At 39.4% G+C, this 27,900-nt stretch overlaps 1 protein-coding gene across 6 annotated transcripts in view; it reads left to right on the top strand.

Annotated features, from left to right (window-relative positions):
* The first annotated feature begins 454 nt into the window (after positions 1-454).
* The window catches only part of OSBPL8 (oxysterol binding protein like 8), a 100,741-nt gene continuing 73,295 nt past the window's right edge, over positions 455-27,900 (top strand). For 2 of the 6 annotated variants that reach the window (XM_064509309.1, XM_064509298.1), the window contains exons 1-2: positions 594-711; positions 10,488-10,562. Coding sequence is in view for 2 of the 6 variants with exons in the window: in XM_064509287.1 (XP_064365357.1) it covers positions 534-711 (178 nt within the window). In the remaining 4 variants the exon portion in view is untranslated. Of the gene's footprint in view, positions 712-10,487; positions 10,563-27,900 lie in introns of all 6 variants that reach the window. The other 4 variants (XM_064509287.1, XM_064509280.1, XM_064509305.1 and 1 more) reach the window with 2 other exon arrangements.

Here is a 27,900-nt window from a genome sequence, read left to right as displayed (position 1 = left end):
TAGGTCTGCCAGCACCTCCAGGTGTCACACAGATAAAAACACTCAAGGCCTGCGGCTTAGTCGATGACAGCACACGACCAGCAGCAAAGCCGCCCTGCAGTCTTACGAAGTCTCCTTTCTCGTCCCAGGGCAAAAGCAATGAAAATACTGCGCATCAGCTGGGAGAGGTACAGGTAAAAAGCCCCCTCACCCTGCCCTGCCCCGCCCTCCCCGCTCGCGCAGACACAGGCCCGCGCGCCCAGCGGCGAGCTAACGGCCAGCGCGAGGCGGCGGGGCTGCGGAAGAGGGGCGAACGCGAGGGGGCGGCGCTGCGGGAGCGGGACGAGCTAACGGCCCGCGCGAGGGGGCGGCGCTGCGGGAGCGGGCACGCGCCGCGGGAGCGGGCACGCGCCGCGGGGGGGGGGGGAAGCGAAGCCGCAGAGCGCACGCGACCCCTCAGCGACGGGGGCGGCCCCAATGCTAACGAGGCACGTGACTGGGCGGGGCGCGCGTGCGCCCGCCAGGCTCGCGGAGGGGGCGCGGCGCGGCGGCCGATGAGAGAATCAAGCGGCGACTCTGCACCGCGGTGGGAGTTGAGGGGGGCGCGCGCGCGTGCGCCGGCGGCCGAGCGAGCGGGGCCGCGCGCCACGGGCGGAGCGCGGCGGCGGCGAGCGGAGCGCTCCCGGCCGGCAGCGGCCTCCGCCGACCGTCGCGCCTCCCGCTGGCACCGAGGTGAGAGCGCGGCCGCGGGGCTGCGTCCCCATCGCTCCGGGCGCGCCGGGAGCCGGAGGTGCCCCGGAGCCCCGCGGGCCGGGCTGGGCCGGGCGGGCGCGGCTGCTCTCGCCGTCGGTGCGGGGCGCCGCTGTGGCGGCGGTGCCCGCGGTCTGGTGCGTGTGGCCGTGGTTCGAGGCTGCTCGATGCCTGGCGGGGGGCTTCGGGGCCGCGCGGGCTCCTCCGTCCCCCTGAAACTGAGGACCGGTAGCGTGCCGAAACCGAAAAACGGGGAGTTAGCGCGCCCGCTGCGACCACGCTGTCAAGGCGCAGCGGCGTTTTAAAACTATCCCCTATTTCAGACCAGTAACGCTTTGTAGTGAAGCCGTGCATCGCAGGGCATTAATAGGACACTTAAGCCTACTTCATGACAGAGTTGCTCTTAATTACCGTCCGTGCACCTTCAACCCACAAGGATCCACAAACCACAACTTGGAGGCAGTCGTGTGAAGTACCAGATGCAGCTAAAATTTCACTCCTTTGGTTGTCAGTAATCTTCTTCCACTCACGCTGGGAAAGTAATCTCCCTGGGGAATGAAGCCTAAATCCCTGTTATTGTAACTGGTCCCTTACTGCTGCCAGCTGTTCCTCTGTATCTTTATGAGCAGGCCTTATAAATGGCTCACTTTGGAAAAAAGTGTGCTCACAAGTTGTCTAGCAACGTTTTTTTGCCATACTCGGTGTCAATTCATATGTGTCTTGAACGTTTCCTTGAAATACAGTCTTCGTAAATCATATTTTATAGGGCTGCTGTATAGAGCTTATTTTCTAAAAGGAGGAGGAAAACCATTAATACTCATTTTCTAAAAGGAGGAGGAAAACCATTAATACCAAAGTGTGTGTGGCTGAAGATGTTTCTAATGTGAGGTTTTGCTGCTTGTCTGTTTTGGATCTGAGGACAGGAAGCCTTTTAAAACTGCTATTTTTCATCTGGAAATTTTCTTAGAGTTAGTTATTTCAATTTAATCACAGAAAATAGAATAGAAATCAATGCTTGATGCGTTAAATATTACACAGTTGAGTCCCTGATGATGCTTGTTTAATGTCTACCTAACTGTCACAATTTTGAAAAGACAGCAGTTGATCAAAAGTTGTTCTGTAGCATTATGGGCAGTGGCACAAATGTGTATGGTTCTCTTCCCCTGCTGCCTTTGTCAGATCTATTCCCCAGTTGCTGGGAGTTCAGTGTTGATATCCCTAAGTACTGGTCTTATGGGAGGGGGGAATAATATGATTTCAGTTGACTGATGTGTACTGTCTTTGGAAAGGAACTCTTTAGGATTCCCTACAAGCTTCTAAGGATGTTTGCTGTTTTAGCGATGTGCTGACTTTTTTTCAAAGCTCCTAACCTTTGAAGTAATCTGTTTTGTGAACATACTATACAGGGCAGCTTTTCATATGCTGACTTAATGCCCTTTGTTTCAAAAGCTGAAACTAGCTAAGAAGACAGAGATGTGTGGTTGTGGTCACTCGTGGCTTCTTTGCCTTAATTTTTCTATTATTGTAGAGTTGTGAAGCTGCTGTAATGAAGTGAGTTGTTAAGATTGATACAACTTAGATCTGGCAGTGAATTGATCTCTTTTTTTTTTTTTTTTTTTTTCCCCCGTTTTGATCATGGGCCAGGGAAAGAGCTTCTTCTAAACATGCATTCCTGTCAAATTAAAAACTGATATTGCAGAAAATGTATATCCAGGTCATGTTTCTGCCCGCAACTGTTAAAGGACACACGAATTTGTGGGGTATTTGAAACCCTGTGCTTTAAGTGTCACAAATGTGTAAACTTGCTAGCCTTTACAACATAAAGTTGAATTTTCTGACGTTGCAGGAAAAAAATGTTGAACTTTTGCACTTCTTATTCATTCTTCCATAAAGAATTTCTGTTGCTTTTTTTGTCTTTGTTTTGACATAATAAAATCAGGCTTTCACTTCCTTGAGATGATGATGTTTTTTCTATCTGACATCAGGCTGACCAACAGAGGAAAGGATTTGAAAAGTTCTGTGTCATAAATTCTGCTTAGCTTTTGTGTCAGTAGATGTATTTCAAGGGTGTAATCTAACTACGGCTTACTTTAGTGAGAGCTGAATCAGGAAAAAAAGTCAGATTGATGTGCTCCTGTTCTTTCATTTCTTCATATTGTAGTCTCACAGGGCTTTACTCTCAGGGGAATTAAAATGCTTAAAATCAATAGAAAAAGATTTTGGGGAAATAAAGTTTACTGATGATTGCTCTATATCAAATTACTTGCAATAAACCTTTTAGTGGCTATTAATGCTGTGGTGAAATCATCAAGAAGGCTCTTAGGGGATACTTGTAAGCATACTGTTTATTTTTTGTCTGCTCGTATGTCCTCAAAGAAATGCTTGTGCAACTTCCTAGTATAAGAAACTATGCATATTTTATATTGTGTGAAGTGGTATTCCGTCTCTCTCCTTACAATGAATTTTTGTGCAGAGCACTTCAGACAAGGTTCAATAAACTGCCAAATCAGTTATTTGGCTTTTATCTCTACAGTGATGATTTATACCACCTACCCCTCTCACCCCCCACCTGACTTTTGTTTTGTGAAGCTTTGAGGGGGCTTCTGAGAATTTATTCTCCCCACTCCCTCCCATGCCATGGATTTCTTTGATTTTGCCTGTCAAAAATGTTATCTCATGTTAGACTCTTTGACTTCTGTTTCCAAAGAGAAAATAAATTGGATATAGAAAATACATGCTATTGTGTAGTTAAATCTTCCCAATGTGACAAAGCAAAAAAAAATTTTTTTTTTTTGGTAAGACCCAAACTCCGATGTTGTCAGATTTGTGATAAAAGCAGAACAACAACTTTTAGTGTTAAACAAATCAGAGAATCATGAAAGAAGAGAGAAAAAGGTCTTCTGTAATAAAATAGTGTGAACTGTTTTTTGTGAAACAGAATATTCTTACTGGCAAAATGTGTGGGTTTTTCTTCACTTGCTTGCAACATAATAGAAGCAGGACAAGCAAAAAAAGTTGATGATACTGTCCCCAAAAGCTTAATATGTGAATCTGGATCAGGTATGTTGCAGTTTCTAATGTAATAAGCAGTTAATGAAGATCTTGCTTCTATGGCAGATGAACAGTTGAGGAGGGGAGCAGTGGCTGAAACCTGTTTGAGATGTGTATTTATGCAATCCCTGTGTTTACAGGAAATGAAACAGCATAGTTTTAAGCTTCTGGTTCTTCACCTAGGCTGTTCTGGTGAGTTAGTGAGGAAGTAAAGAGTACTACTTCTGAATGTCAGAAGATTCTTTACTGACTGTCATTTCCCCCCCCTCCCATTCTGTGTTCGTGTGGGTGTTATTGAACTAATGAAGCTTTTTTTATTTTGTTAGACAGCCTTTTCAGTTAACTTCTGTTACAAGATGTATGTAATTGAATGTAAAATATCTCAGAAATATGTGTATTTTGAGATATAAGAGGCCATGGGCACGGTCTTGGTGTAAAAACTTTTTCCAGAAGGCTTTATGATTCATATTCGAGGGCTTTTTCTGGATTTTGCTCAAGTGATTTCTTTTGTTATCATCTTGTTTTGGTTCACATACTCTCTGTTTAACTTCAGCCTACCAACAGTTTCCTTCCTTACCTCTGCTGCTGGCAGCTCTTCCACCAATACAGAAAGAAGAATCTGGCTCAGAGGTCACGGCAGTGGTAATGTCAGACATGTGTAACCATCTTCCTTCTGTTGAAAGGGTATGAGCAACTATAGAGATTAGCGTGGCTTTCGCAAGTTTCCCAGGTGGCAGAGGGTCTTACTGGAAACCAGAAGGTCCAAAAAAGAAGTTACTTGCTTTGAAAAATAAACACTGGCTTTTGTGATCCTGGGAATTAGTAGAGAAAATGTATTGTTGCTGCTTTGTGGACTCGCTTCCACTCTGGACCTGAAGAATCGTTATCATCTGGGAGATGGTTTTATAAGTTAACTTATGGTCAGGGAGATGGTTTCTCCACTTGAAAAATTACATCAGTTAAAAGGCAGTAAAAGCAGCTCTTTGTAGCCTGAAACCAACAGTTGGCCAGCTTGTGGTAACAGTAAGTTGTATGCTTCTCCACTGATTTGGTCTTAGTTGCCTCATTTTTGTAATTTCATACTATAGTAGAGAGACTTGGTAGAGCTTAATGTTCTGAGGGTTGACACTGACCTTTAAAAGGAAGGTATGTATGCAGTATTGAACCCAGTAAAATGTGTGAGTGATGTTTGGGAAACAGAGCTTGTAATAGGACACTGATTAGCAGCAAATACATTAGTCAGAAGTGTTGTGTTCAGAGTAACTGGTTTTGGATTGTACACAGTTTAAGTTCAGTGCAGTGTTTTGCTATGTTTGTTATAAAACAAAACATTTTATTCCATCTGTACTCTACAACAGGAAAATCTGTTGCAGATGTAATGTGTATAGTAGCATAAAAAGCCTCTTGAGAGGAGCTAAAAGTGTTTGACAGATGGCAAGAGGCATTTGGGAAGTGAGATCTTGGTTGTGAGGAAGTAGCTTGGACTTCTGGTGTTATGAGATGAATAGATAAACCTTATTTTCTTCCCACTCTTAAGTGGAAATGTGAGTTTCAGTTAGTTTTTTCCCTCACTACAGTCTGCAGTGTTGACTCTTCATCTGAAGAAAATGTTAGATCTGTCTCTCTGAAAGTGCTAAAGGATTCAAAGATGTTGAAGCCGTACTGGAGAGTGCACATCTCATCTTCCTCTTTCTACACTCAGCCATTTTCCTTCTTTGTGTTCCTTTTTAAATTGTTCTTGTTGCATCTAAGCTTGGACTATTTCATAAGCTTTTATAGGCTATCCGTATGTTTGTACGTATTCTAGTGCAGTAATCCTGTCACCCAGTGTTTGTATTAGAGTACTGCACAAGATGTTAATACGACTGTCCTGTTGAGATAAGGGAAGACGACTTGCTTCTTTCAGAGTTATCTTTTGCTTGCCTGCTGACAAGAAACCGGGGTATTTTGAAGGTTATTTTAAGGACCAGCAAATTGCTTTTTAAAAGGCTTGTACTTGAGAGTACAGCTCTATTTTTGGTCATTTAAATGTCTGGAAAAAAAATTCAATCAAATTAAGTATTGCTATGCATCTGTGGCAACATTGTTTTGTATATCACAGGTGAATTTTTGGATTGAAAGTTTTTAACTATTTAAGGAATTATGCATTAGAAGAAAATAGGTTGGTTTTCGTATTGACCTATTTAAAGCCCGTAGTAAGCTGGTGTTCCAGTAGACTGAGGAGAACACATGACTGTGGTCTGAAATTTTAGCAAGTCCAACACTCTTTTCTCAGGAATAGCTTTAATAAATTTAAGAAGATTCCTCACCTCTTTTTCCCTCTCCCTACCTCCAAAAGCAATAAATTAACACCTATGAATGACTTGACTTGACTTTTTAAAGGACAAAGATGACATTCCCAAACTAAGTTTGTCTTGTGTGCTGTAGGCCTTTTCCTAAGTCTTATCTCAGTGGTTGGCATATGTTCTGCTTGTTTCTCAAAAGCATATTCATTAGATGTTGTAGATTTTTACAGACAATTTCAAATGGTAAGATGAACAGTGTTTATTGCTTATAACCAGATGATATCAAGTAGAAAGAACAGTGTATTGCTGGTATGAGAGTTGTGTGACAAGTTATAAGTTCAGTTATTATTTCTCTAATTTGTGAATTAGTGAAGATTTTTGGCTGCATTCCAAAGGAGAAATGTAACTGATTTTAAGAATCATGAAATACATCTGCCAAGTATACAGCAAGCCTATTTTGCTGAGATGCAGGGCTTTTTTTACTTGAAATTTTTATTTCCAGGCATTTTTTTCTTACTATTGTCCAGAGATGTAGTGAAAAGGATACATTTACAGACAAGAGCACTTTACTAGGTAAAATGTGGCTAATGCTTGCTTAAGTGTTGCTTCGACCTATCTTGTGTATTCTTTGTTAACAATTTCAGGTGGTATGTTCTTGCATGTTTAAAAAATGTTTGATAATGCTGTAAAGCTGTGATTAAATACTCCTCAAATGGTACTAAAGAAAGAAACGTATGTTTACTGGAAAGCTTACCTTTCCTTGTCTAGTTATGAGATAAAGGATAAGATCAGTCAGTTTGAGGATACGTAGTGAGAGATAAAAGCCCTTTTCCATACTACATAACCGCCCTGACTGTTGGATGTTAAATTCTGACTGATGTAAATAAGCTGCTTATGGGTTACTGCTCTTTTTTGCACACAGGCCATAGCATGAGAGGGCATGTTATGCAGTGTTGCAGATGGTCTAAATACTGTAGAATGCATGTGAGGAGCCAGGGAAAAAATACTTTTAGCGATGTGAAGGTTTTGGAATAAATCTCCAGGAGTTTATCAGTCCCTATGCAACCTGTTCCTTCCATAACTTTCTAGTATGTGCCTGCCTTAGATACATGCTGGAATATGCCAGCCTATGCCTTTGTGCTTGGGGATGTGTGCAGAAAAGGAGAGGGGAAGAGTCTGGTAGGAGTCTGGTTCTTTGCCTCGTGGCTGCTGGTGTCCTAGAAAGGTGTAGAATGAGGCAGTTTGTCCAGAGTAGAGATTTGGCTATGACCTGTTGGCCTTTACACTTAGTAAAACAAATAACTGTTCTTAAACATGGAAGGAATAGCTAGGAAATTATTTAGGCATTAAAGCAGTGAGTGCATAAACTACAGTTCTTTGTTTTGCAACTATGGGAGTCAGAAACTGCTGTGCTATAGTACATCAGGAGAATGGGTTTACTATTGTTGGTAACTGGCGAACTTTCCTAAAAGAAGGACTATAGCCTTAAAACAAATATTTAATATGGCTCTAGAAGAGCTCAGGTTTCCTTAGTTGTGTGATGTTATCTTTGTCTGAAAAGGGCTCCGTTATGAGGCTTTTGGCATGAGGAGTTTGTCTTGCATAGTCGAGAACTCTTTTTATGACTTCCAGTATTTTTTTTCCAACGGAAAGCAATCACAAGAATAAGTTTATATGTGGCTTGCTGAGAACTAAGCCAGTTTAAATATCCAGTTAGAGTAGTGTAATCCAATATCTATTACAAATGTACAAAATGTTTGGTTGAAACACATATATGATGTATATAATGTGATGTATATTACTTGGACATGACTCTGAATTTGAACCATGTGACTTTCTGCGTTTCACCCTCCCATGCATAGCATCAAAATGAAATAACTCCTTTGTTTGCTGAATTCATTGCTTATCTTTTTCTCCTCTTAAAGAGTATACCACTGACATAGCTCTAGACATGTATACAGAACACAATGTTCCTTGTATAGGGAGATGGCAGTTGTGCCTGCTCCTTGTCTGTATTGACACCCACACTCAGACAATTGAAAGTGGAGCTGCTTTTGTATGTATGCTTTATTAAATGTTGATTCTGTTGCTTATAAATGGAAGCTAAACTAAGCGTAGTTGTTAGGCAAGTTGTTTTGTGATTTTGTGTTAAGAATACCAGTAGAGGCCTGGGGAAACTCTTTTCAGACTTTGGTTACCTTCTAGTGAAGGGAGCCTCTAAAGTCAACCAAATACTAGAAAGTGGATTTCTTTTCTCCTGAGTAGGGGGATGTATGTATGCATTTTATTTTTTTGAAGGATTCATCTGTCCTTTAATTAATGCATTTAAAACTTGCATACATCCAGTAATGTTCTTACAGAGCCATAGAATTTCTGTACAAAGAAAGACTATATCAGTTTGGCCTCCACTATAGCACACACTTGCCAAAGATTATAATTTCTGCAGGAGCAGAAGTAGATGCAGATCTTTACAGATATTCTTACAGGTTCTAACATCTCACAAAAGGCTTTGTTCTGTTTACTGCAGTTGATTATAGACTGTGTAATAAAAGCAACATAGCTATGTTTATTGCAGATGTCTGACCGTATAAGGGTTACAATCCATTTCATTTAGTTTCAGTGATGGAAACTGATCAGTCACAAGAATTTTTCTGATAAATAAAATTCCCAAAGTGTGAAGGTGGCTTTGTTTCATTTCTTTCAAGAAAAGGAATATAAAAAACATGATGTTACATCAATATTAGGGTAGAATACTAAAAGATAATAAACTTGTATAGTAGAGGCCTGTTAAAGTTACTGGTTTCAGTATATGCCATACCTTATTGCAGCAAAAACTCTATTAGGTCTAGACTGTCTGTCTTGATTAGTGCATACGCAGGCTCGATCCTGTTCAAGAAGGAAGAGGCTTTGTTTCATATACTGACTTATAATGAAATACTTTGGTAACTAATCATCATCTGTTCTATGTAAGCTGTTGGCTGATATAAAAAGTAAAGTTACTCTGGCTTAATTTTTTTCACAAAAGACTGAAAAATAAATTACCTTATAAATGCCCTGTATTGAGAAAGGTAGGGATGCTATCCCTCTTCCACAAAACATTCTCAAAATCTGTTAGTTATTGAGTTGTTTGGAGATAAAAGACTAATGCCAATGTTACCCTGTTTTCCCACAAGTGTTTGAAGTTGCTGTTCTGCTGTTCTTGGTGGACTGAGTAACTTTAAAAAGTGTTTACTTTAAACAGTTGAAACACACTGATTGTATTAGTACATAATTCATGTGTAAATATAAAATACAATATCCAGAGGCATTAGGATGATGTGTGGAATGGTATCAAAAGGAAGTCTGAACTTTTCTGGTATAACAATGAATGCAGGAAACATAAGTGGTATGGAGTCAATATTAACATGACAAGAATGATAAGAATTGAAGACTAAGAGTGGCACAGCTGTTGTTCCATGTAACAAACGTATTATCACTAATCTTTAATTACCACTATGTTTAATCAAGTCTAGGGGAAACAACGCCTCTGTAGTAGTTGAAGTAGTTAAAAATAAAATGCTTGTAACGGTGATTTGCTGATGACTCAACAGCTAGTATGACCGGGAGAATTGCAGAGGAAATTCTGTAGACTTGGTGGGTCAGAAAGGGGCATCAACTTGCTGTGAGTTCATTGTTTAATAGCTCGGTCTCTTTTCATCTGACAGTGACAGATTGAGGTACTGTATGTCAGCTGAGCTCTGGTAACTCTCTTTGCACTATAAACCATAGGTTTCGACTAGCCTCTGTGGGCTAGTTACATCCGCTCTACAGCCACTATACATTTATTCTGAGCATAATGAACTGTGTTTTATCTAAGTTTTGATAACATGTTAATTTGAGCTAGTGCAAGCTATACAATGGAATAACTGATTATACTCCAGTGGAAGTTAATATATGAATAACCTTTGGAAAGGGAAAAAGAGGTCTGTGCATCAGAAAGAAAAGTCATTTTTATCTACCTGTAGCCAAGACTTAAGGTTGATAAGGAGAAACATCAGGAGCAATAGTAGTGTTTAGACCCATGTGCTTTCCGGCTCTCCAGACACCAAACATATCAGTGATTCTGGAGATGTACATTCTTTTATTATTCTTATTTCTAATGAGGAGAGCATACAATGCTCTGTACTTCCCTCTGTGGGATTACCTCTGTTCTGATCAGATGCCTTTACAACTTACGGAAGCCATGGTAATGCATAAGAAGGGGGCAGAAGGAGGAATGGGGAAGGCTATAAAATCCTTACCTGAAGTAGTGGGTATGTTTAACTTACTGTGATTGAACATCTGACTGTGCTGCTTGATAGTGTGAATCTGTATCTGACATTTAACATACTTAAGGTGGAAGTAGCGTGCATGGTGCTAATGGAAGGTTTTTTTTTTTTTAAGTGAAGATGACATGCGGAATTTTTCTAAGCAGTGGATGCGTGTGCACTTAATGGAATCTTCTCCCTCAATGTTGAGGTAGTTTTTTTTGCTTCTTCCTTCCTTCTATGTAAATGGGATGTTGAGGGCCTTTTGCATGTTAGTTTTATTGAGGAAAAACATTTGGGATTGTGTGTGTGTGTGGGGGGGGTGTGTGTGGTTTTTTTTTTTTTTTCTTTTCCTCTGTCATGATTTATGACCTGTCTACATTCTCCTTCAATTTCAGCTAAGCTGCCTGTACTCATTTCCATGATTATTTGTCATCTTTCTCCTCCCTTGGTCTCTTACACAGACCATGGTTAACTTGCTGCAGGGAATTTCCTGTCTCGTTTTTTGCAACTCAAGGCACCATATGACTAATCATGGCTTTAGCTATTTTCAGAAGATTATGGTTTTAGAAGAGAGCATGATCATAACCTTGTGTTCTCTCCAGATAGCTCAGACACTGTGGTGGACTACTAGTTTTTCTGAAAGTGATATGCTTGCAGGTGGGATAGACTGTGATCTGTATGCATACCTTAGGACATGGACACATCACCTATGTAGTATCTGCTGTACTGCAAGGACTTGCTATACCTGTAGAGCATAATGTGTGTGTATGTATGTATTTGTGTGTATAAAAGAAATTGTGCTAGTAATATATTACAAGCAGATAACTTCCTCTAAACTGCTAGCTGACAGTCCTCAATGTAGAACTCTCTCAGCTAGGCTTTGTTTAACACATCAGTTGGGGTAAATGTGACCTGAAGTCCTTATATTATTTGCAGCCTCTTTTAGAAAGAGAGGCTATTGTATGGATAAGCAGAGCAACTTCATATGATCTTTATGATGCAAATTGTAGACTTTGAAGATGACTCTTTGCTTTGATTAGTCTTTTTTTTTTGTAATTTCTAAATTAAGTCTGTACAATACATGAGAAGAATTTGCAATTCTAAGACAGTAATTCTGGCTTTAGAATTTGCACTAAAGATTTTTCTAGATTGTCCTTTAAGATCTATTGGAGGCTGAAGGATTCATCTAACAATACATATTTCCTGTACTGAGAGTAATGTTTTGTAATGTTTCTTTTGTGATCAAATGAGAATCTCAACATTAATTAAAATGTAGTCTTCATGAATATATTCAGAGAGCTGATACTTGAGTTTTGTTACATAAGTCAAATTAGGGGTCCCAAATTCTATCTACCTATAAAGATTTATTAACAAAAAACACCCAACAAAACCATCAGTACTCTGATTCTAGCTTGCAAATAAAATTGTGGTTATAGTTAGTTGTCACTGGCTCACGCTGCCTTGCAGGAGGGAGTGGTAAACTTTAATGCAACAACTATTTTTAAATACCAACAATGGAAAAATCAGTAGTCTTTTAGTGGGAAAAACACAGGCTTAGAGGCTATCTTACTTACAAGTAAAAGCAACCTCCTCTGAACAAATGCAGGTTCTATCTTGTTCTAGAGTATCCTGTTCACCTATTTGAATAACACACAAGACTAATGAACATAAGGGGAGGTTTTAAGCCAGATTTTTAGAAATCTCCCACTAGAAGGAATGTTCTCCTGTTAGGAAAAAGGTTCCTTTTGCTTGAAAATCTCACACTGAGGCAAGAAGCACTGACTGGAAAGCTCAGTACCAGCTAATCAAAATAGAAAACAGAAAACAACAAACTGTCATATAACATTAGAGAAGAACTTCCAAAATAGAAATCTGGTACCAGGTCTGTATCACATCAGCTACTTGAATTAAATATTAACTAGAGTATATTTACTGTCAATGCTTTAAAGAAGTCAGACTGTGTAAGCAGGGAAGATGCTTGCTGAACACCAGAGTTCGTTATGGAAGGGTGCTTGATACTCTCCTCCAAGCATAACAAGAATATTTCCTTTTGAGCTTAATTGGTTCCTTTCATTGTCACCAGCTCCATTTGGTTCTCACCTTGGGGCAGAAAAACATGCTTTCTTTTTATGTAAACTAAGAGCTAGTGTCAGAATGTGTGTCCTTTTTGTTTTTGTTTTTGTTTTAATTCTGAAAGGCATCTATTTTCATCACTGTCCCTTCAGATCATAGGTTATAAATAATGCTTGATGTCTTAATAGGTAAGTTCATATTGAATTAAAACAAGTTTTAGCTCTTTCTTTCCTGTGTTTTGGTATATACATATTATTTGTGTTTAGTCAACTTTAAAAAGCTGTCCTTGTATGTCTTATAGTTGATTTCTGCTTTCTTTGCTAGCAGAACTTGACTTACATCACAAGAAAGATTAAAGAGCTGGTACTTTTTCACTATTTTCAAGCATAATAAATTAGTAAATGTATGTTGTTGCATATCTTGAATATAAGTAGTTAGTTTTTCTTAATAAGAGACCAAAAATAATTTTTATTCAAAAATTTTGAATATGTATTTTATTATTAAATGATATTTGATTCCTGTTTATGAAATGAAGTACAATTACAAAATAAGAAAATTGATTGCTTTTTGCTTATCTTAAGCTGCTTTCCCTTTTGCTTGATGGATTTCTTTTTGTAAGTATGACACGCTTATGAAAAGACCTTGTGTTATCTTGTACTGTAAATATACTGAAATTACATTCTTTGTATTAATTGCCATATAAACAGCACAGAAGGAATTGATACGTGAACAGAGTAAGGCAAATGGAAGCATTCACAGAACACAGCAACTGAATGTTAACAAGTTTCACCTGTGGAGTCCTTCATTTGAAAAGAGAAGAAACAAATTAATACTTATCTTTATATCCTAAATAAATTAGATGTCTGCCAGTAGAAAGCTCAGGAAAAATGTATTGCAAGTGTTGCTAATTTTATCTTCCTTCATTGTAATTCTTCTCAGTTCCTTTCCTTGGATGTATTTCTGAATGCCTTTCTTTAATTATATTCTGTATAAGATACTGTGAAGTCCTCCTTCCTCTTATTGCATATGCAAGAGTTCTTTATGCCTTTGTAATTCTTAACATCTTGTCAGTTCTCATGTTGTGAACAGTTAAAAATCGTATCTTTTTGTCTCATACATTTCTTCTTCTGGGTCTGAACCATTCAGCAGAACTGACTGCTTGGCATCAGGTTATCGAAGATCCAGCAGAAAAGCTATACTGTATGGCTTAGTCTGCTTCTGGAAAAACAGGCTGGTAACTCTTCTGTAACACCATGGTCACTTGGCATAGCTGAGTAGGAGTGGAAGGCTTAGACGTCTTGAACCTCTGGCTCTTTTGTTCTTTGCTTTTGTTCTAAATTTCAGGAAGCTATGACTTGCCGCATCTTACTTAAGTAAAGAGTGTAAAAGTAACTTGACTGTGTTTTGTTATCATGAACTACAGAGAAAATGGGTTAACTTTTTTTTCTTTAATTCTGAATATGGAATATTGTCTAGCAGCTGACCTTTTGTAAAATTGGTATGTACAAAACCATTCTTACTGGCAGTCACAGCAGAGGAGGGGGAAGCTGGAGTCACAGAGACCTGACATTACGCTCAATGTATAGTGTCCAGAAGTGAGAGTTGAAATTTAAGACATGTGACAGACTTGTACTGTTATTCACTGTAGGTATTTGGGGATGAGGGGGTTAAAAAGGAATGCTTACACTTCCAGTATTAACAATTGATTTTAGTTTTTGAGTGTTTTTTGTTCATTTGCTTTTTGCTATTAGTTCCTTGTAGGTGATTAATATAGACTGCTTTTTTTATCAGGTATTTCTGTCTTAAAAATTTAGACTTGAAACTTAGGTTGTCTCTTTTTGCAACATGGCTGCCATGTGTTGTGACTCAATTCTTAAACATGTTGAGGGAAGTAAATTCAATGGCTTATTTCAAGCTTATTGGAAGTAAGTTCTTGACTCTTGGAACCATTAGAATATAGTTTAGTGCCTTGATAGAGATGATGTTTGGATTTGTCTAACCGTTTGTCTGTGAATGCTGGGAGGGAAGGAAGAGAGTTTGTTTTGTCAGAGAGCAGCTGGAGTTTTCATTACTTGTAACTTGATATAAACTAATCTTCTGCAGCCTGCATTGTGTATTCCAGGGCAGGGCAGTCCAGAGAGCAGAAATGGAAAGTAGTTTCTAAAACAAGCAAGTTTCATATCAATGAAAACTTGGAAAAAGCCTCGAGAGAAGGAAAGGGCTTAAACTTGCAGTCCTAAAGCCCTCACTGAATCTTTTGTTCTTAGGGTTCATGCCTCCCCCCCCCCCCCCCCCCCCCCCGCCCCAAATCAGAGATCAAGGAAGGACTTGAGTCTTGGAGAGAAGAGATGTGGGGCTTTAATATAGTCACTTAAAGGTGTAGTAAATAGAAACTTCCCAATTTCAGTCTGCATTTGTTTTATTTTCTTTAAAAAATCTTTACTTCCACCTCAGTTGTCCTGTTGTAACCATCTTTTAGACTATTGCTGTGTTTCATTAACTCACTGTTTCAATTATACTAGTCAGGCATTTATTAAATGCCTTTTATCCCTCCCAGCTTTATTCTTGGGTTCCTTCTTTGATAAAAGCATTATGATACTCAGCATGACACACAGCTTCCTTGCCTTCCCGTTTTTTCTTCTAGATAATCAGTCTTCAGCACCACTCTGCTCCCTTTCTCTTCTTTCACTTAAGTGTATAGTAGCGTGTTTATTCTTCTTGGCTGCTGTACTGCCTGTCTCAGCAACTCACAACTCTAGTGGTATTCTTTGTGCTTCTACTTTTCTTTGCCCTCTTATCTAGAGGAAAATGCATGTGTTCATTGATTTGTTCTCAACCTAGATGCTTCTTTTGCTGTTGCCAAATTTTAAGTGTCTCTGCTTGAAGCCTGTGCTTAGCAATCTTTGCTGCTTACCTTGCATTGCAAAGACCATGCTATTCTAACAGTGTGGGAGAAGCTGCAGTGAGGTGCTTATGTCAGCAAGAGTCTCTCCTCTCCCTAGCCAAATTACTACAAACATGAGCTGTACAAGCAAAACTAGTAATGCTCTGCTTCCCCCAGTGTATATATAAGGTGGTTGTTATCAGCATACATTTATTTGCTAGGAGGAGAACACTTCTAGAAGCCTTACTATTAATAGACTGGCAGAATGCAGTAATCTGTTCTCCACTGCAGCTGTGGACTTTCCTGCTGTTATGCTGGCTGACTTCAGGAAGCTGCTGTTGCGACTTAGCTTTTGCTCCTCCTTCGTCTCTGACATCCCATGCCTCTTGTGGTACCCTGCAAAGATTTTGCTTAGTAGAGATAACAGTAATTTTGATCTTAAGAGAATCAGGCTATCCTTTTCCATAGGAAATGGAGATGCTTGCAATTTATGAATTCTGACTTGTGAGTATTATGATAAGCTTGTATACTATGTCTCGTGAGAATCTCTTTGAGCTAATATTTACGTACCTCACTTGAGATGTATATGATGAAGCTGACAACTCAAAGTTTTCAGCTGAGGGAGTGCAAAAATCTGAATTGCTGAAGAGGTGGCTTCCAAAACTGTTCACTTGCTAGTGATTGGTCTGTTTTTCTTGGTGGCGGCATGGGGTTTTCATATCAGTGCTCTTAACTAAAATCGCTTTTAAACTTACGCAGCGCAGCCTCTAAGAGTTGTGTTGCTAGAGCTGTATGAATGGGATATAGCATATTTTGCTTTTCTCCAAGAATGGCAGTTGAAATCCTCGCAGGAAAGGGAATTACAGGTTAAGGAATCTACCTGAATGCCTGCCACTTACGCTTTCTAAGAGTGAACTGCGTGTTAGGAACTTTTGTGAAACTTACGCCATATGTATTATGATGTATGCAACCCTTCAGACAGGAGTGACTCCCTATGGGGGGTTTAGCACAGAGGAAAATTTCTAGCTGTCAGACTAGACTTATCTTAAGAATTAGAGGTTAGTCTGAAACAAGTGTTTGCTGTGCAGGCCAGTATTTTCTGGCAAGTCTGTGCCCCGATTCCAGGATATTTGAAAGCTTTGGGGATCCAGATGTGCTCTGCTACATCTAACAGTGCTTTCTAGGCAAAAAGGCTTTTGTTGTTCTGATTGTGGTCAGCTGAAGTAAAATGTCTGAATATGGTCAATTCCCATGTGCAGGAACAGTGTATTGTGGGTCACCATTTTGAAGGATGTTATCTCAGCTGTAGTAACTTATAATTTTTATGATTTGTTAGACATGGTACGTGCCCTTAGCTGGCTGAGAAAGGACTGAGATTCTGTTCAAGCTGATGCATCTTGTTCTGCAAATACTTGGACTGAAAATTCTTGTAACAAATCTTGCAGTTGTATTGTGCTGTTTAACCCCAGGTTAAGGTAGATATGCGAGTTGCACAAAATACAATGCCATCTACAGAACAACTGAAACACAATAGTTGTCAAGGATAACTTAACAACAATCAGGATAACTCCTGATGGGAGTTAAATATTTGAAATAGGTCTTAATGTCTTAATTTGGCATTGAAGTTTTCTAAGATCATTCTAAGCAGGCTTTTTGCCACCTTATAATGGGGCCACTTCCAAAATGAAGAGCCAGTTCAAGGTTGTCAAAATACTTGAAGAAATGCTTGTTAATCAGATTAGTGGGGGGGGGGGGGGGAGGGGAATCAACTCCCCTAGGAAATGAGCATAATTAATAATGATTAATATAAAGGAATAGATGCAACAAGAAACTATAAAGGCATCTAGGTTTTTCTTCTGTCATTAAAATACGACAGCATCCTGTATAGAATAGCATGGAAAAATTATAACGTTGTTAAATGAGCAAAGTTTTATACTTGGTTCAAAATGAGATATTATAATATGAATTTCAAGTTCAGGTAGGAAAGGGTGGAAAACAGGAAATAGCCATAGATTTGTTTTTAAGCAAAGCTGAAGAGTGCTCTTGGTTCCAAGCTGTCACAGTATTTGTATCTGACATGCAAAGCAGTTCTTGTTGGGAGTCCATATACTGCAAAATGCTCCTTTAATGGCCGGACATTGGTCTTTTATCTTCTATAGCCATCATTACTCAGGGGGCTGATAATAGAATAACACTGACTGCCCCAGCTGCAACAAAACCAAGAGGTCAAAAAACCCTGATCACCTCCTGGAGATCCACATGCATGCAGAACTTCACAGCAAGCCGGCTTGCTTTCATATTTTTTAAGAGCCAATCTGATATCCATTGTAAAACTGCTAAAAATGTTTTTGTCTAAACAAGAGAAAACCTAATGTTCAATAGAGTGTTTTAAAAGTTCAGAACCACTTTTGATCAGTTTGAGGCATTCTTCATCTGTCTAAACTGGAATGTTGCCACTCTTAAAAACATTCCTGAAAACAGACAGTTGCTTGTGGTTTTGTCATGTTATTATTTCAAAGTCAGTTGAGCTAAAAGGTCAACTCTTAAAGGTCAGACTGTTCCACTCTTAAATCTGCTTTTATTTTTTTGATAAAGCTTTCAATTTGTAGGCTGTTATCTGAGTCTGAGGTTTTTCTGAAACCTTACAATTAACTGTTGTAGCCCAACGTTTTCCATGCTCTTCACATGTAGGTTAGAAGCAGTCAATGACAAAACTGAAAATTACAGTTCCACCTGCCTGTCCAGTAGTTTTTCTTCTACTTTAGAAATGACAACCCTATAAAAGGCAGCTTCAGCAGCAAAAGTTCTAAATACCTATCATTTTTAATAGTCTATTGATAGGGGTGGGGGGTGGGATGGGAACAGAAAGTTCCTGCAAGTTCTTCCTCAGAGACAGACAGACAAAATGGCTTTACAAACTAGCGTAACTGTATTGCCTCAAATACATATTTTTTTTAAAAAAAAACCTGCTTTAGTGGAAACATTGTTTTGTGTATCAGTGACATACTGTGCATTGGAGTGTTGTTATTCCTATGTTACTTCTAATGAGAGCAGAAGGTTGAGTTGTCCTAATATGCTCTACTCATCTCTACTTGCATGGCATGGTTTTGATTTCTACCTATTGGCATTGTTCAAGCAGTGCATGGGCATCACTTGGGGGAAAGCACAAGCCAGCAACCATTCTCAAAAGGCAAAATGAATAAAGGCGCCCTATTTGGGGAAAAAGTTAAGCTTTGTAAATGTGAATTTTGCTGTGGCAAGCTGAGAATGGGTCCAGGCTCATTTTAGTTGCTAGTATCAATAGAACTTATACCTAGCATCATAGCCAAGCATGAAAAAGGGGAGTTGTATTTCATAATCCAGGTAGTCCTTCTTCATCCCTTGTTTCTATAACATTTTTTGCCATTAAAACTTCAGTTTTGTTTGTATTACAGATGTTGCCCTTCATAAACCTTAAATGTTTTAGTGTCTTCATGGGGAATTGAAGAATTAAATTCTTCAATTCTTGTTGAAATGTGATTTATTTATCTGGTGGTGAATTACGATTTTTAGAAAGACAACCAACAAATCCCTTATAGCGTCTGAAGAAATAATTGTACTTTTCATTTGCCTTTTTTTTAATTGTATGCGTATGCAGTTCTCTAGTCCCACAGTGTATAGACTGCTTTGCATTTTAATTGCTTTTCAAGTTGAATTCATCTTTAATGTTCAAAGCCAAAAACAGGGTTATGCAGGTTAATTATACGTATCAACATTTGGAAACAGTTGTTGTTCTTGTATGTGAAGTGTTGGCATGGTTCTCTCCTCCATGTTGAGGGGGACCCAAGTGGCTAATTACATTATCATCTAACTAGAATGTTTGAATGTTTTTCTTGGTTAGATTGTTTGGATGGATAACTTTCTCAATTATTTTGCAATTTGTTGTTTATAAAGGGCATTGAAAGATCCAAATGGATATTCGTTAAAGATTTGGACTTTATGGAATTAATAGTACTCCTGGGATTACCGGGCACTAATTTCCTATTCCAGATGCGTTACAGAGAATCTGCATAGCTATTATTGAAGATTACAGTATGTTGTGGACTGCCTCCTTTTAAAAACAAAACCTAAGTTTAAGAATGTCACAGACTTTCTAAAAGCTATCATAGAAAAGTAAAGCTTGCACTGTATTAGGAACTGCTGGTTTATCATATCTTTTTCCCAGTTGTGATCATTAGGAGGAGGAGGCAGCTCATCTTCTGATTTTTGTTGAGGGCTGCAAAATGAAGGAACAAAATCCTTTCTCACAGTAGAAGTTATGCATGCCTAAGTGTTTTGAGAATGAGGATTTTTATAGACTTGTTGCTTGCATCGAAATCAGCATTACATGTGCTTTTGCAGGACACTTTTGAAAAACTTTATTCTCCTGCATGATCGTTATGAGACTACATGAAGACATCTGATTTTTTATTTTAATTTTTTTTTATTGAAACCTTTTAATTACAGGTGCAGTGTACCTGCTGAACTTCACTGACTTGTGTCTCTGACCGCTGATTTTGGATATTGGTCTAGGCACTCGCTTAATAATGGAATAATAATACAGGACACTAGATTTTTCCAGTTGCCCCTTTTAGCATAGCTCATGGTTGGAAAGATGCAGCTCCAGTTGTTGTTCTTCTGGCTACTTCTGCAGGAAATCTAAACGGATAAATTCCCTTTTTCTGACATCTTGATGCTGTGTGTGAAAATAAATGTTGTATGATCTCATATGTGCCGAAGGAAATGAAAGCTTGGCTGTGATTAAGTCTGGATGTGCACTGCTGTTGAGTTGTGCTGAGACCTGAGCTATAGCTACCTAACTTCCATTTTTTATTATATAGATGGAGCTATGTGTTATTTTTTTTCAAAATACTAGACTTTGAAATGCATGTGTAAGTTGCCTTTAGGAGAATAAAATGTGTAATATGATATTGGTGTAGTTAACTGCTATGGCAGAGAGACAGGGTATTGAATTGCTTTAAGCTAGTATTATCTTGGTATTTAAGCTACTATTATCTTGATATTGTATACAATTTTAAATATGATTGTAAACTATAAAAAGGTGTTAAAAACCTAAGGATTACTTTGGTCAGTGTTGGTGGCAGTATTGGGATGAGGGTAATGGTTTGAGGAGAAAGATACAGTTTTTCTTTTAAAAATAAATACATTCTTTCTGTCTTGGAAGTTTATAATCTATTGAGTTTGTGAGGTGAAAGATGCTACTTTTTAGAGATATTCCTGCCCTTATTGTATTATTAACAGCTGATTTCGCTGGAGCTCATGGCTTCCTTCTAGGGAGTTTGTGACTCTCGTCAGTGTATCCCTGGCGGCCCTCACAGAGGGATGTCTTTTGCCCCCTGCCTCAAGCTATTCTTACTTCCCTGAGCTGGCTGATTATGGAGGGGATAGAGGATGGTGGGGAAGCAGGGTTCAAAACTTCCCATCACGCAGTCCTACTGAATTGCATGGTTCAGCAGATAGTTTGAGCAGGTGACTTAAGGGGAACGCTATCTGGCTACTCCATTAACACATTCTGTGGGAAACAGAATTGCCAATATTTGACTAGACTGTGCAGAAGAAGGAAGAGTTGCCTTGTCCATCCAATGCTCCCAGGCCCTCAACAGAAGAATGCCTCCTCTGTCCTGGCCAGCAGCCTTTCCTCCATAGGAGTTGTTCTTCTGTGGAACATTTCAGAGGACTTCCAAGGCTTGTTCTCTTGGTTGTATGGTACAGAGTAAGTGAGCTCACAAACTTTCTGTGGTCCGGCAGGAACAAAACTCTATTACCCACATCATCACATTTTCTTTTCTGCTTGAATGAGTTGGTCATATGTATCGGTCCCTGAAGGACGGCACTAAATGTACTCTGATAACAGTGTGGATTTCTTGCTGCTGAGGATCCTTGTATCTGCTCTTGGTACTGGGAACAGAAAGCCCTCTGCTTGTCAGAAACGGGTAGCACAGCACATAATGCCAATCCTCAAGCACAGAAGTTAGACTTGAGCTGGGAGAGGGCTGGATTCTGCTTTCAGCTCTGGCGAAAACTATGTATATTGTTTGTTAGTGTGAGTAGTGTGAGGTGTTGCCTAACTTATATTAGGCAGGAATATCAAGTTAGTTTCTGAGGGCTGTGAATTGCAGTTGCATTAAGTCATTTGACTATGTTTGTATCTCTTCCATAGCTGCTTGTTGTGGTAGGTTAGGCACTTCTCATCACCCAAAGAAACTTCATGGCAGACATTTATTTTGTTCAAAGATGGGCGGGGAAACAAGGGGGCTGTCCAAAAAGTGAGTGTGATGTCACTTGACAGGTCCATAATATTTTACAGCTGGAATGCCATAATATTTTACAGCTGCAGTGGGCCTGATTATGTGATTTAAATGCTATTGATTCATCCTGTTCAGTTAAAAGCTGTATGGTATTCCTGCAGCACATTCAAGGCAAAGTTGATCAGCAGTGACTCAGGAGCTTGAAAAAGGCATTCTTGGATGTTTGGTGCTAAAAGCATTAAGCCTATACAATGGCTACTTGAAATATTTGTTCATGAAGTTTAAAAAACAAAAAGCTATAGAAGATCTTGAATAGCAAACATATAGGCTAGCACTGATGCATTAAAAAGTCAGAAGTTAGGTTCACTAGCTCATTTTAATTAGGCAAACAGTGAAGTGAAAAACTAAACTGGGCATAAACAATGGAAATCTAAATTAGACTTTCTAAATCTTTTTAATAATCCATGATGTGTAATCCAGATACTATCACCTGCTGCACCTTTAAATTAGAATTTCTACGTTTTTTCCTATTACAGTATAGTTTTTTGACCTTTTGTTCTCTAATTCTAATGTATTAGAGAAAAGAGGATAATTCTCCTTAAACAGAAAACTCTGTAATCTCTTGGACTGGGGCTTGGAAAAATATTCTTGCCCTTCCTCCAGCAAGGCAGACTTTTTTTTTAAGCATGAATGACATTGCAACATAAGTGATACATGCTGTAATGTCTGAGAGAATTGTTTGGTGTTCATATTAAAACTATAACTTGTTTATAAACTCTTAGTAAGCAAAATGTGTGACAATGTCTGACTAAGTACGTACGCTGAAATTGTTGCAAGCTAAAATCTTGTGTTTGCTTAAAGCAGAGAAAAATGATATTGGAAACCAATTGGAGTAGCTTTGATAAGGCAATGATTTGTCCTCATGATGATGCCTGTGCCCAAGTAAAGTCATTACAATTTCTGAGATACGGAAACTTCATAGTGGTTTAAGCTATCTTATTTTACTTCCTTTGTAACAGGAAAAGAGTACTCAACTAGTCAGCTGATTATAGTTTATCTGACAGTTGACAATTCACTGATCTGTGATATGAATGACTACAAGCAATCCTACAATGTCGTCTCAGAATAGCTGTCTTTGCAACTTTATTTCTTATGAAACTGATTGAAGTCTCAAGTGAAGGTCAAGAATACAAATATCTCTGTATCTGTAGTTGTATTCCATTTGAGATGTTTAGATGGTTTCATCGCTGAAGATTTTTTTCTCCTTCATTTAAAGTATTAAAGTAGGTTTTTTTTTTCTTTAGTGTTCCTATGTGGAAGCTTCTTCAGCATGAATTGGTTCTGATACTAATATGATTAAAGTATTTTTCATAGGTTTGAAATAGCAAGTGTCCCTTTTTCCTTTTAATGCTTTGAATCTGTATTCTTGACAGTGAAGTCTGTCAAGGGGAAAAGACAGAAATGTTCCTTTTAAGAACAGCAAGGTTGGATTTTGTTTTGGAAAGTTCTGTGTAAAGGAAATTCAGATCTGTCTCAGTATCTCAGAACTGCAACTGATTCCACTTTGGCATCAGAAACGGAAGGAATTGTTCTTCCACCTATGCATCTTGTCTATGGAAACATCTCTGCTGACTTATCTTACTTTTTCACTTAGAAATTCCTTAAACAAAAGCATTGCTTTTCCTTTTCCCTTGGCTTGACTGCTTTCATTTCCTGCCTTGGTTTCTGGTCACAGCTGGGCGAGTCCATAGTCCACAGTTGCAGCGACTGTTGTGGCAGAAGCTTAGGTAGGTTGGGAGGGTGCCTCTCAGCTGTTTGGGTGGTGTGCTTTTTGTTTTTTGGGTGGTGGGTGTGGTGCTCTTTTAAATGTTGCTATGTCAGATCTGCAAGCAGAAAGGCAGGTATGAAGTGTCTCCTTGGCCTAGCTCAGTTTGAATGATTCGTCGCGCTTTGAGAAGTGTCTGTTTAAATACCTTGAGAATAACGTGGCTGCCTGTGAGAGAAGCAGGTTTGGGAGTGCCTGCACAGACAGCCACCCAAACCGGGCTGAAAGGCGGTGGCCTCTGAGGCGGGGAGAGGAGGCCATGACCAATGCTGGGCACTGGTGACCTCTGCATCTCCTTCAGCTGTGACTGGGACAGCATGCAGTCTGAGGTTGCTTTCAAAGCTAGAGATAAGAAGAAACCATGGGGAATACCAGCTGGCATCACAGTAGAGAACAACTTTTTTTATTCTGAGGTATTAACAGGAGCATCGTTGCTTCTAATGCAAATCGCTAACTAGATGAACATCAGTTGGCTAGCTGGATGTATCTGACTATTAGTAATAAGTTTACAGTTGTGAAAAAAATATTCTAACACCATTAGAAGAAAGGAAGGATTTCCTAAATTGAAGTGATCAAATTTGTCATGTCATTCTAAGAGATAAGTGATTTGAGGAAGGAATTGGCATTGGGATCACTTGCAAACCCTGTATATGGTAATCCTGTTCATGTTGTTTGTGACTTTCTGCTCTGTTCTGCAGGATGGATTATAAAAAAAGTTAAAAACATTGTTCAAATGGCTAACTTAAAAGTAGGGGTGTGTCTCTGCTTGTTAAAATGTGCAGGTAAACATCTGTGTCTGCCTTTGTATTTTAGAAAAGCAGTATTAATCTTCAAATGCTTATTATAGATGTGGTCCTAAATTTTCTTTTCTATGCATGCAGCTACCTTCAACAGCAGTGAAGTGCCTGGCAACCGCAAGCTGCCACCAACTACTATGATAAAAACAAGTTTGTGTGTTATTAAAACTGACTGAAGCCAACAAACTTTAGAAAACTATATTTAAAGTAGCAGCAATGGAAGACGGAAATAAAATCTACAAAATATGAGAAGAGAGCAACCCCTGCCCCAGCATCTCAAAGTGTTGAAGTAAAATACTGTATTTGGCTATGTGGGGCTTGGTTAAATATTCTTTCCCCATGTCATCACAACAAAGCAGAACAAGGTTTTTTGAATGTTAGGATGCTTTGGGAAGCATCATGGGTATTTTCTGGTTCAAGCTAAGTAAATGCAAAAGCTTTAGTGATCCATTGCATCTAGCGTTCTTATGAGCAAAAGTTAGACTGAGCCCTGGGTAAAACTGGCTTGTGGAGGCAAAGTGGCTAGTGGTCCAGGTACTGAGAGACGCTTTCTTGGAGAAATAACCATCTTTAACTCGAAGACAGCCAACTTTGAATCTTGGAAGCAGTCTTGCAAAATATGCATTGTGAAGACTGGGGCAGGTTGGGGAGCTCTGAAGTGCATTTTTAATGCAAGGGCTCTGGGACTTGAGCATTGAGAGGGTATTGCTTTTCATCCCTGGAGGTAGCCCTTGCCACCTTTTTACCAGGACAAGTTTGCCTGCAGGACAGCCGTTTAAGATAACTTAATGAAGTTGCAGTGGCTGTTCAGAAGTCTGTTATGCTTTTCTTGGCATTTGTTGCCATCTGCCACTCTCAAAGGATCAGCTGAGTGATCTAGATTATGCTGCTAGTTTGCAAATTTTTTCTAGACTAGAGGGGTTTTTTTTTTTTTTCCCCAACTCTTTCATAAGCACTTCACCCTTCCTGTTTTGCTCCTTCTGAAAACAGCAATACAGAAAGAGAGGAAACAAAGCTTTCTTTGCACAAGAACTGTTTATTCAGGAAATGAGAAAGCAGGTGATGAAACTCAGGGTAGAGGTGTTTTACAAGAGTGTCTTTGGCCTATAGCATTAAATGAGCGCAGAATGTCTGGGAGACCTAACTGAGGGAATTGTTGAATCTGGTATGCTTACACCTATAAGCAGATTCTTGAGCATTTAAATGCTGCAATTCAGAGTTAACGTACCATGCGGTTATTCATGTATGACCTTCCCTATACGTCACTGTTTTGTCAGTCATTCCTATTTCGCGTGACTTCCTAGTAAAAGGAATTGAACTAGAATTTACTCAGTTGTCAAATTTCTTTCTAAATTTTTTTCTAAAACTGCAGAATAAAACCTTTTCCTAGTACTTCCAGTTCTTGTCAGCGTGCATAAGATGCTTAGTTTGGGAGGTGGGGAAAACTGGGGACTTGAATCTTTTACCATATCTTTTACTGAATCTTCTGACCCTGCTGGCCATACTCCATTTTTACCAGTGACACAGCGCCCATTCCTGCTCTTTCAGGACTTGTCTCAACAAACGTTCAGTCCTTAGCGTGCAGTGGCGACGTGTCAGGAGCAAGTGGCTGGCTTGATCTGCAACTTGTTAATGAAATACGGTTGGTGTATGGACTCAGCAGTGACAGAGGGTCTGTGGCGTACTGACCAAGGTGGAAGTGCCTTCACCCTCATGTCAGAGACACTGCGTGTGGCTGCCGAATGACAAACTATTTGCGAGCTTTGGTTTGGTCCCTCTAGTTAGATTCAGGATTTAAATTTTCTTTAATCTCTTAAAACTGATCCTGCCCCCATTAGCTCTGAATTTTTAGGAAACTGGTTCCTCTTTTTGGCACTCATAATACCCTTCTTAAAGGTATTGTCTTAAACTTTTTTTACGAGGCTTCGTGAACTGAATGCATTGATAACCACACCTGAGAGCTGCTTCCTGTGGGTAGCATTTTTCTGGTGTTGTGACTCTTTGCTTTCAAGCAAGGACCTACGTGAATTTTTACCCTTCCTGATACCATTGTAAACAGCCAGCTTTTGTTTCTCTTACTATGCCTTGTCCGCTTCTCTTGCCATATTGATCTTTGAAGTCAAGTATATTATCCCTGTGTCATCTTAAAGAAACTTAGAGTACACCATTAACTGATACCTATGCTGGGCAATTTAAGTGCATTAACTTATTCTAGGCGTTAAGGAAGGGAGGAGAGCCATCAAGACTGCTCTCAGTTCAGAGTCCCCGAGGATGGGTGCCTTTGGCTACTGCATGCTGCTCCGGCCTCTCTGTTTCTGTGCACTTGGTGCAGCACATTAGCAGGTCGCAGATGAGGCCGTGCACTTGCCTCTGAAACATGAGGTTGGAGTGCAAAAGTTCTCTGTGATACTATAACAGATCACAGAGCAGTAGCACAGTGCAAATGAGATATCTAATTACTGGGTGGTAGTGACTTCTGAAGTAAAACCTACCTCCGTAATACAGTATGCAGGCATTCAAGAAACCCGAATCCATTGATTAAAAAGAAAACACACGCCTGCACCTGCCAGATACATGGGTCATCTCTACCACTTTCACTTTGCAGCTATGCCTTGGCTGAAGTTCGGGAGCTCCTGTGAGGAGGGGATGGGGGCAAGGAGGTCACAGGTACTGTAGCAAGTGTCTCAGCCCTGTGATTAAGCAAAGACTTCTGATAAATTCCCCTAAATTTAGTGAAGTGTTTGAACTGAAGCTAATCTTTTTGGAAAAAAGGGGAAGAAGGAAGAGTCCTTCTGTGAACTGAACTACTGATTTAATATTAGAAATATACCGCCGATAGAGTAGTACTGCCATGGAGTCAGAGTTAACTCATTAATAGACCTGGAACAACTTTAAAAATGTATTTGGTGAGGAGCCTTTCTTTTGCTGGAAAAAAAAGGACTTCTTGTTCCTAATACCTCCTTTATTCAATTGAATGAACATATCCCTATAATAAACATTCTGATAATCTAATTAACAGAATTCATAAGTCAACGCAGACCAGCACCAAATCCATTTCATGCATCTCTAAAGGTACAAAGGCTTGCCTTTAGAGCCCAGGAGATTTGGACTCTCTCTTGCTCTTAGAGATACATTTGACATTGCCAAGGCATCTGACTCCTGCTACCTTTGCTCTGTGGACTCCGTAACTATATACAAGAGAATATTGTGTAACATTATACTACTGAGGAATACTTTTATGGATTTTGAGGCTTGTTTGTGGGTTTTTTTTTTTTTTTAATGGGTGGGGATTGGGAAGAGGTAGGGAGTTGCATAAGATACTTGTCCATGTGGATGTATGTAGGTAGGTATATAATAAGATTCTGTTGATGCAGAAGAGTAGCTTTCAGGGGCACATGTTGTCATCTGCTTCCTTCAGAGATCTAAGCAGGATTTTCCTATTTTCAAGGTGCAGCTAATTGAAAATAAGACTGTTGCAGAAAGCCTATCAATGGCTGAAGTGATTCTCCCTCCCCCCCGCTGAAGAGCTAAAGAGATGGTGATTTAATTTTGGGGTTGTCTCCAAATGTAATATTTGGTTTGGGTTAGTTGGAGTGGAAAAGATTTCCACTGGTAGCACCCCTCAAATAAACTAACCTGGCTGCATTAAAAATAAATAAAAAACCCTGCCTTTTCCTACC

The sequence above is a fragment of the Dromaius novaehollandiae genome, chromosome 1 (assembly GCF_036370855.1).
Source record: "Dromaius novaehollandiae isolate bDroNov1 chromosome 1, bDroNov1.hap1, whole genome shotgun sequence".
In the NCBI taxonomy this organism is placed as follows: domain Eukaryota; kingdom Metazoa; phylum Chordata; class Aves; order Casuariiformes; family Dromaiidae; genus Dromaius; species Dromaius novaehollandiae.
This window is presented reverse-complemented; position numbering and strand designations above follow the sequence as displayed.